Here is a 10,519-nt window from a genome sequence, read left to right as displayed (position 1 = left end):
TGTCCAGAAGTTTTGATCTGGACTCATGGAAAGATCTCGCTCCCACTTTACAGTTGGGAGGGGAATTGATTTGTTAATTTTAAACAATAGCTTTTACATTTTTGATAACCATTTGGGGTTCAGATATTTTTTAAAAACTTGTTAGCCAATTATGTATTTTTAGATTCAGTTGACTGGGATTGAATTTGTCCTGTATGTTGGCTTTACTTGCTGATATTCAAGAAATTTAGCTTTGCTGATTCTGAATTTTCAAATGAAATAAACTTTCCATTTTGTATAACACGTTCTAGATTGTTAATCCCTTTCTCATGATGTCACGATGGTAAATATCTGGATTGTTTCAAATGGGTGATAGTTTGGATAAGTGAAGATTTATACCATGTAGGTTGAAGCTTTGTGAATTAAAATCATTTGTCCTAACACAAGCATTTGGAAAGCTGTACAGTGTTTTAATCTAGTCTATAAAGAATGAACCAAATCCAGATTTATGCAGAACTGCTAATACAAATTTTCAGTTTATCCGGTCAAATGCTTTCTCTGCATCTAAGGAGACAACTGTGGTTTCTAATTTGTTGATAGAGCAATAATGTATTATATTTATTAGTCTACGTGTATTATTCACTGAGTGACGACCCTCGATAAAGCCTATTTGGTCAGAATATATTATGATTGCAGTTGTTTTTTCTAAACTTCTGGCAAGGACTTTGTAAGGTCAACGTTTATAATTGAAATGGGGCAGTGGCTGGATGGGAACACAGGATCCTTGCCTGCTTTAAGAAGTAGACTAATGACAGCAGAGTTCATGTTTAGAGACAGAGTCTGATCATTCTGAATTTCAGTGACCATTCTGAAAAAAGAAGTGGCTTGTAGAGGCCAAAATTCTTTGTAAAACTCTGCTGGAAAACCATGTGGCCCTGGGGCTTTATTGTTTGGGAGATGCATTCATGGTGAATTCAGAACCACAATCTGATCGTCATTTATTTTCGGCACATTTATATATTTAAGAAATTCTGCAAGAGAGATTAACCTGTAGTGAGTGTAAAGCCTCATGAAAGTCTTTAAAATATGTATTTATTTGTTGTGGATCATGAGTAATGTTCCCAGTGGAATCCTTTATAGAAGAAATAGTTATTTTCTTTATTTACATTTAAACAGTTTAGGAAGGAATTTTTTTAATTTACTGAACTTTAGTATTAATAAACGCTATTTATGGCATTGTGGCTTCCTCACATCCTTTTTGTGTCTAATACATCTGCACAGTGCTAAATATAGTGTGAGTGTGGCCTGATCAGTCAGGTGTGGACAATAAGATCATGGATTCAGTGACCATAATGCCATTGTGTGAATATAGAAGGCCGTATGGCTATTCTGCATGCAAGAAGGATCCAAGCGTTGCTAAGTAAAGCTGGAGCAGCAGCAACAATCATATCAGGACCATCCAGAGTGTGAGGAAGGAATGCACAAAGCCCTCTATCTGTGACAAACAAGAAGCTTTACACTCCCTTTGCAGCCCTCTGTAAATGGCTTCCAAGCCATTTACCAAGCTAGATAGAAATTCATCTATTATGCATAGATGAACCACATGTAGTAATGTTTGGTTATATGTATGTGTGTGGTTATTTATGTCCTGCATATATTTGGGGGGGAAATCTGTTCTAAAATCTATAAAAGGTCTAGAAAGCAGACATTTTTATTTTTATCACTTATGTTTAAGACAGGGTATGATTAAGGGGAAGTCATTTGTGAGTTTGTGGTAAACTCTTTGGTGCCTCTCTTGCTGGGAGATGCTGTCGTTGGCTGATTTTTGACTTTGTGTTTGCATCTCCCTCAATTTGCAAGAACGCAAAATATTAGTGAAAACTGGGTGTAGGTGGTCAGACTACGATAACTGATTCTTGGTTTGGTTGTCAAAATGTGTTAAATTTTCCCCAAATGCACAAAATAGTTCATTTTTGGTAGAATTTGAGGTTACAGCTTAGAAACAGCATGGTAATAGGGCAGTAATAATGTCGAAATAAAGTAGTAATGACCACACAATGTCATCTAAATATATGTAAGGTAATAGCTACCACGGTTTTTAGCTGACTTATATTAAACTCAAATGTATATAATGTGCCAATAACTATGTATAATAATGTGGACGCAGATATATATCTGTGCACTTTGTTTAAAATCTGCAATGAGACCTAAATTAAATAGAAATGGCAAAAATAAAAATAAAATAAAAAGGCAATAATGTTTAGCTTCAGACTGCACAGAAATGACTATTTCAGTGCTCACAGGTTAAGATATTGTTACCAAAACATTAATAAATGATTTTGCCTAATAGACAATGTTACATTTAATCCACATTACTCCTCTTTATTACCACATTACAAGCATTATAAACAGTCTATTATTACCAAGGTTTAAAAAATATATAATATTAATTAACAACTAAAACGTGGTTGAGATGTGCTACTACTTGGTTATTAACCTGAAATTATATGTAATTCAATTGTATATCTTTATTGTCTCTTTTCCTCTATATTAACACCTAACCCCATCATGTTATTATCAAGCTATACCATGTAATGTTAACCACGTATATAAATCCTAACAAGGGTACTACCTTTAGGTTTTGCGCCTTCTTTGCTGTTATTAATGTCTGGATATTTATTTTAAGAAGCATTTCAGGGTTGTGCAGGCATCAATTTAGCTTGAGTGCCGCACACAGCTACATAAAAGTTTTTCAACATAGTAATGTAATCCCTGTAATCATAGTAATGTGGAAAAGTTATGTGATAAGATTAAGTAGTGTGGCAAAACATTATTATAAAAATCATTGTTGATGCATAGTCCCTCAACTGAACATTGTTGTTATACCTGCTTGACCTTTTTTTACACTCTTGTCACAGAACAAAAAAAACATAAAAGTTTACACACCAAAGCCTGACGTATTGGCCCTCATTTTACTAACAGCAGATGTGTAAAAGTGTGTGACTACATTGCGCGTACAAATGTTTCATGTATGAATTTTTAATACCATTGGCTTTTGGCAATTATTTCCAGTTTTACAAAACACTCTTACTACTATTTAACCATCATCACTCCAGTGGAAACACTTTGGAAAGATCTGCCTTTTCTTCCTCTTTGGACACAATTTCATAAGCCCAACTGTAATTTTGGGTGCACTCGATAACAGCTTTTCCATGCACATATTAGTAAATGGTCCTTCTTTCATGAAGCCAGGAGACTATATTTTCAACAATATATCACAGCCACTTAAAATATTCACTGTTTGTTTTGCTTGTAGTGACTAATATAGCCACAAGCCTTTAGCCTCAGGCACAGACAAGCAAAAAAGCTTGTTTTTAGCTCTTCTTTAACTGGATTATTTTTAACTTCACACTTGTAGCCCAAACCAGTTTTATGTTGATGTCACTCAGATTTGACACAGCTCTCTCTGAAACCACGGAAGGCTTTTCCCATCTTTTCTTGCATGCATTGTATTGCAACAAACTGTTGTTTCTTGTCCCAGTTCCGGCTGTTCTTGAAAAACGTTTCTGGCTTAAATGGAACCATATATCATTTAAAAATAAATTTTAAAAAAATCAGTTCTAATTTTTTCTAATACAAAAATAGGGTTTGAATGATTTGTAAATCACTGTATACTGTTTTTATTTAAATTTTACACATTGTCCCAACTTGCTAAGACGACTCTATACACCAGGGGTCGGCAACCCTGGGCACGCATGCCACAGCTGGCACGCGAAGGGTTAACTGATGGCACGACCATAGCTGGACTGGCTACCGGGCATTTGCCTGATAGGCCGATGGTGATCTTTCGTTTTTATGGACCACTGATTTTTTTTTTTTTTTTTTAAGGTATAAACAATGAAAGGTGGTGGATTGGCCACATGCTGGCCAATGTGTAAAAATAACTCAGTTGTTTGGTGGTGGTTTCTATGGCGGAGCTTTCACAGAGGCCAGCAGATGGATGAGGGAAAGGAGAGGCAAGAGGAGGAGAGAGCCGAGGCGGCCGCCGGTCCGAGTGTCAGGTGAACTGAACTTCAGGTAAGAAGTTATGACCTGCAGTCTATCTGGGTCAGATATAAACCAAGTTTAGGTGTAGTTTATTTTCGTTGTGCTGACTTTTTACAGTCAGTTACAATATCTCGTACTGTGTACTAGCTAGCATGACGGAGTTTCGATACAGCTGGGTGGGTGCTATGTTACTGATAGTGAACTTTATTTTATTCATAAAGTTAGTTAGTAGAGTTGCAAACCGTCATGTAAAAAATGGAATCGTCCCGTATTCAGAGAAAATATTACACATTTCGTATTGAGTTGAAAAGGAACACAGTTTGTCCCGTACTTCACCTACAATGAAAAAAGACACAAAGCTGGAGTTATTCTGTGTCTTTGCTGCACAGCTGCCTCTTCTTCGCTCATTCTCTCTCCTTCCCTCTCCTGTTGCTACTTCAATCATGAAACTGATCAGCTGATCAGCTTTTCTCTCTTGTTTGTTTATCGCCCACTTTGCACCAGAAAGAGGAAACCAGCGGATGTCACGCTAAACAACAGCAGCACGTTTAAGCTTGATCAGCTGTTGTTAGAATTTATTTAATATTAATTTCTAGTATCAGCTGATGTTTGCTGGAGCCACAGCTGTAAAAAAGCTGCTGGTCATGATGTCGGTTTGGTTATGTGGTGAGAGGGAAACATGAAGATGAAACCAGGAGATGTCCTTACTGAATCACCAGAGCTGAACAGGTGATGGAGAAACAGGTTAACCTTTTAGGTGACATGAATGAGTTGAAGGGAAGTTATGAACTGTTTCTGAGAGACAAATAACACCAGGACCCTTTCTGTGTAGCTGACAGCTGGTAACTGTGCAGGGGCGGGTCTAGCAAAGTGTTGCCAGGGGGCCAGGTAGCGCATTAACAGGGAAAGGGGGGCACAAAGAAATACTTTTGTGTCTTATTCTCATTTAAAATGTCTCGCTTTTAATAAATAATTATCTGAATCTTACAACCAAAGTTTTTATCTGACGTAAAATGTATAGAAATATACATTTTACATATACCAACAAGACAGTGTACATCACTGTCACAACACAAGAAAAACAATGGTGTGCTTGGTTTCAACGTAACTTTATTCTTTCATGAGTTATTTACAAGTTTCTCTTTGTTCACAGCCATTGACATGTCAAAGAGGTTAACACGTGAGGAGTGGATCGAAATTGTGTTGATATCTGGTGAACGCAGTAACCGGGTCATTGCAGCAGATTTCAATGCAAGACACCCTACGAGACCACCCATCTCCCATGCTACAGTTAGCAAACTGCTTGCTAAGTTTCGTGAAACTGGTTCAGTGTTGGATTTGCCAAAATGTGGACGCAAGCAAACTGTCACTAAGGAAGAAACATCAGTGGCTGTCCTAGCTTCATTCAGCAAGAGCCCACAGCGTAGCACTCGCCGCATGTCACTGGAGAGTGGCATTAGTTGAACATCCCTTCGGTGGATATTAGCTACTCACAAATGGCACCCTTACAAACTCCAGCTACTGCAGCATCTCAACGAGGATGACCCAGATCGGCGCACAGAATTTTCAGAATGGGCAAAACAAAAATTGGAACAGGACCCTCAGTTCACGCAGAAGATTTTGTTCAGTGATGAGGCAAACTTTTATGTGAATGGTGAAGTTAACAAACAAAACCACCGCTATTGGTCTGACACTAACCCACATTGGATGGATCCCTCCAAGACTGTTGGAACAACAAAAGTGATGGTTTGGTGTGGTATATGGGGTACAACGATAGTGGGTCCATTCTTCATCAATGGAAACCTCAAGGCCACTGAATATTTGAAATTGCTACATGATGATGTGTTTCCCTCTTTATGCACTGAAGCTGGCACGTTCCCTGAGTTTTTCCAGCAAGATGGTGCACCACCACATTATGGGTGCCAGGTCCGAGCATTCCTAGATGAACAGTTTCCTGGAAAGTGGATTGGTCATCGTGGGCCAGTTGAATGGCCCCCAAGGTCTCCCGATCTGACCCCCTTAGACTTTTTTGAGCAGCTCCCTCTGCAGCTGGATCCTTAGCTTCCTGTCTGACAGACGCCAAGTGGTCAGACTGGGCAGCATCACCTCATCCCCCATCACACTGAACACTGGTGCTCCACAGGGGTGTGTACTGAGCCCTCTCCTGTACTCACTCTACACCTACGACTGCACGGCCACTAACAGCTCCAACATCATTGTGAAGTTTGCGGACGACACTACAGTGGTGGGTCTTATCACCAACAGTGATGAGACAGCTTACAGGGAGGAGGTCAGCGCCCTGACCCACTGGTGTCAAGACAACCATCTCACCCTCAACGTCGCAAAGACAAAGGAGTTGATAGTGGACTTCCGGAGGTGCAGAGAAGTACACACCCCCATCACCATCAACGGCGCTGCTGTGGAGAGAGTGAGCAGCTTCCGGTTCCTTGGTGTACATCTGGCTGAGGATCTTACGTGGTCAGTACACACAAACAAAACAGTGAAGAAGGCGCAGCAGCGCCTCTTCTTTCTCAGGAGACTGAAAAGATTCGGCATGAGCCCCCGCATCCTCAGGACCTTCTATCACTGTGCCATTGAGAGCATCCTCACTGGATGCATCACCACCTGGTATGGCAACAGCACCGCCTACAACTGCAAAGCTCTCCAGCGAGTAGTGCGGTGCTCTGAACGGATAATTGGAGGTGAGCTTCCCTCCCTCCAAGACATCTACAGGAAGCGGTGCCTGAGGAAAGCGGGGAGGATCATCAAGGACTCCAGTCACCCCAGCCATAAACTGTTCAGACTACTTCCATCAGGAAGGAGGTTCTGCAGCATCCGGTCCCATACCAGCAGACTGAGAGACAGCTTTTTCCATCAGGCCATCAGACTGCTGAACACTTCATAGACACCTCAGCTTCACTACTGGAACTTTAACATTATGCACTCCATACTGTACAGTAACACCACTGTTTTGCACATGTCTCACTCTGTATATTTTATTTTATATATTTTATTTATTGTTTCTCTATTTAATTTGTAAAATAGTGTACACCCACACACACACAGAAAATATTTAGTATACCATTCAAAATGCATATGCTATTATCATATGTACAAATTTAGGTTTCGATGTAGCCTTCTTGTATTTTGCTTTTTAATGATTTTGCGCACACTCTGTGCTTGTGAAGCTCGCAACAAGAATTTCACTCACATGTGCTGTACCATGTACCTGCACATGTGAGGTGACATACTGTGATAAAAAAAAGTGCTTTTGTTTTATCTTTGGGGTCATCTGAAATGACCATTGTCTATGGTGTGAAGATATCGAGATGTGCAGCACCTGAACTACGGATACTGGATGCCTGTGCTGGCATGTCCTCCGGGCGTGTTTTTTGGCTATCGTGTGTGAAGAGTGGGAGAAGAGGGTTGCATTGACAATCCAAACACAATGGCAACGACATTGAACACATTTTATAAGTAGTCAGAAAACTTGTAAATAACTCATGAACGAATAAAGTTACATTGAAACCAAGCACACCATTGTTTTTCTTGTGACATTACCAATAAGTTTGATGTGTCACATGGCCCTCTTCCTATTGAAAAAAACAAAAGTTCCATCCAAGATGGCCGACTTCTAAATGGCCACCATGGTCACCACCCATCTTGAGGAGTTTGCCCCCTCACATATACTAATGTGCCACAAACAGGACTTTAATATCACCAACCATTCCCATGTTATTACGGTGTATCCATACAAATGGCCCACCCTGTATTAATAAACATGCCATATTGGCCCAGTTTATTTTTGTTATCATTGTTGTGAGGAGACCATAAATAGCGAGTTCTTGTTATGGATAAAAAGTGTCTTTTTATTTTTTTTGTTTCAAAATAGCTGATAACTATTCGCTGATAGCTGCCAACATCTGCAAACAAATATAATTCTATAAAGTTGTTCTATATAGTGTGTAACTGTTAATATAGAGCGTTATTAAATTTATTGCTAATGCAATCATATGGCACATTGACTTCTGAGGAAATTTCCGATGGCACTCATCATCAGAAAGGTTGCCTACCCCTGCTATACACTTTACAGACAAAGTAATGGACCATCAACAAAGCACACCTACAGCAGCCACTCAGCCTTGGAAACCTACAATGAGAAGCTCTCCGCACAGTTTTTGTGCTGATGTTAACATCAGTTATTGAATCAGCAGAGTCTTGGTGACTTTTATGCATTATAAACACATTTTTTGGGTGCTGGAGGAGATTGCCTACCAACTAGGAGGTTGGTGGATTCCCCCCCCCCAGCTCAGTATTTTGTCCACGTGTTCATATATTAACACATGGACCAACTGAACTGAGCTTCCCCTGTTGCATCCATCGATATGTGCTGGACAAAAAATGCTTAACTATAAATAAAAGCACTGTATTAATGTGTGCAATTTGGCGGATGCACTTTGAGTGCTCAAATTGAGTAGAAAGGCGATATTTAAGTACCGTCCATCCATTTATACATTGTAAATGGATGGTGCTTCAGCACTTGGCAATAGTGCTCTGTATCTTAAGTTGGTCTTATCGTCATGGCTGAGTGTGGTTCTTAAATGCTTGTACTTTGCAAGACTGCCTCACAGTTGACTGAAGAACATCTAGGAGGAAATAAATTTCCCAAACTGACTTGTTGAATGTTGGTATCCTATTACAGCACTACACTCAAAGAGAAGTGGGCCAGTACTTTGTCTATATAGTATAACTTATATCAATTTGAAAAGCATATTGAAATAAATAAAACTGTGTTTTCCACATTGCATACCTCTTTGGCTTTGTTACGAGTCCTCATGTTCTCTGCGATGTACTTTACGCTCTCAATGGCCTGCTTGATTTCGGGAGACACCACAGAAAAGGCGACGACAGCGTTTACCGGCGATGAAGCATTGATGGGCCTCGGCAGCTTGGGCAGCTCTGACTCCTGGGGCCCCTGAGTCTGAGGTGGCTGGGGAGGAGGTGGTGGTGGTGGCACCACTGGCGGTGGGACAGGAGTCGGTACCTCTTTGCCTCTGTAGGGGAACCTTCTGTTCATGTCCCGTTTCATGTCACGGTTCATCTCACCATACTCCACACAGTTCATTGAGCCACCAGCTGAGGACGTACCCCCTCCTCCTCCTGCACCGCTTTCCAGCGGCGGACAGGCTACACCCCCAGTTATGCCTCCAACACTTACACTTCCTGAGCTACTTGTTGCTCCTATACTGTTTTTTCTTTTCTTGCTTCCACCGCTGCTTCCTCCTCCTGTCCCTCCTGTAATTCTGGCAGGTGAGGAGCAGCCCTGGTCAATAGGACGCCTCATCAGCATTACTCTGGGCAGCACGCCAAGGAACACAGCCCTCACCCACTCGGGCATTGTGTGAGTCATAGGTGTGCGGTAGTGAACATTCAGCACAAAGACAGTGATGACAATGCTGAGTGTGACAAAAATCATGGTGAAGAGGAGATACTCGCCAATCAGGGGGATGACAAGAGATGTTGAAGGGATGGTTTCAGTGATGACCAGCAGGAACACAGTGAGGGAGAGAAGGACAGAGATACACAGGGTAACTTTCTCCCCGCAATCAGACGGGAGGTAGAAGACCAACACTGTTAGGAAGGAGATGAGGAGGCAAGGGATGATGAGATTGATGGTGTAGAAGAGAGGCAGGCGGCGGATGTAGAAGGAGTAGGTGATGTCAGGGTAGATCTCTTCGCAGCAGTTATACTTGATGTCATGCTTGTATCCTGGAGCGTCAATAATCTCCCACTCTCCACTTTCCCAGAAATCTTTTAGGTTCACCTGGTGAAGTGTAAATGTGAAAGCTGTTTTTAGAAAAAAATATTATATCTCAAAGTTTAAAACAAGTTCATTTAAAGAGAAATGAATCTGTCTTCGTTATTAAAATAATCTATTTAAATACATTTGTCAATTTTAACATTGTAATAAGTTCATCATCAGTCTTCCCTTTGACAATGGCCACCCCAATTTCAGGTAAAAACACATAGTAAACTTTATCTGAAAGAAAGACAACAAACACATGTTTAAAATTTCCAACTGCTTCTCAACAAAAAAAAGTTAACTTTCTAATTCAGACTATCCAAAGTCTAAGCTGCAATGTACTGCCAAAAGCATTCGCTCATGCGTATGAAATTGAGTAATATTCCTTTCTTAATGCATAGGGTTTAACATGATGTCAGGTGACCCTTTCCAGCTGTAACAGCTTCAACTCTTCAGAGAAGGCTTTCCACAAGGAAATCATGTTTATGGAAATTTTTGACCATTCTTACAAAGACACCAATGTTGGACAAGAAGGCCTGGCTCACAGTTTCTGCTCTAATTCATCCCAGAGGTGTTTTGTCAGGTTGAAGTCAAGACTCTTGGTACAATGTAGTGAGATGAGTAACATTCTCCTGGAAATCGCCAAACCCAGACTCGTCCATCGGATAGCCAGATGATCGATCCAGAAAA

At 40.6% G+C, this 10,519-nt stretch overlaps 1 protein-coding gene across 1 annotated transcript in view; it reads right to left on the bottom strand.

Annotated features, from left to right (window-relative positions):
* Positions 1-10,519, bottom strand: part of LOC120724240 (neuronal acetylcholine receptor subunit alpha-3-like) — a 29,001-nt gene that overhangs the window by 3,652 nt on the left and 14,830 nt on the right. Inside the window, exon 6 of the mRNA XM_040016332.1 lies at positions 8,837-9,850. Coding sequence (XP_039872266.1) covers positions 8,837-9,850 — 1,014 coding nt within the window. The remainder of the gene's footprint in view (positions 1-8,836; positions 9,851-10,519) is intronic.

Source organism: Simochromis diagramma, unplaced genomic scaffold, assembly GCF_900408965.1.
Source record: "Simochromis diagramma unplaced genomic scaffold, fSimDia1.1 OVJJ01000685.1, whole genome shotgun sequence".
In the NCBI taxonomy this organism is placed as follows: Eukaryota; Metazoa; Chordata; class Actinopteri; order Cichliformes; family Cichlidae; genus Simochromis; species Simochromis diagramma.
The sequence above is the reverse complement of the archived record's forward strand: the minus strand, read 5'-3'. Positions and strand labels throughout refer to the sequence as shown.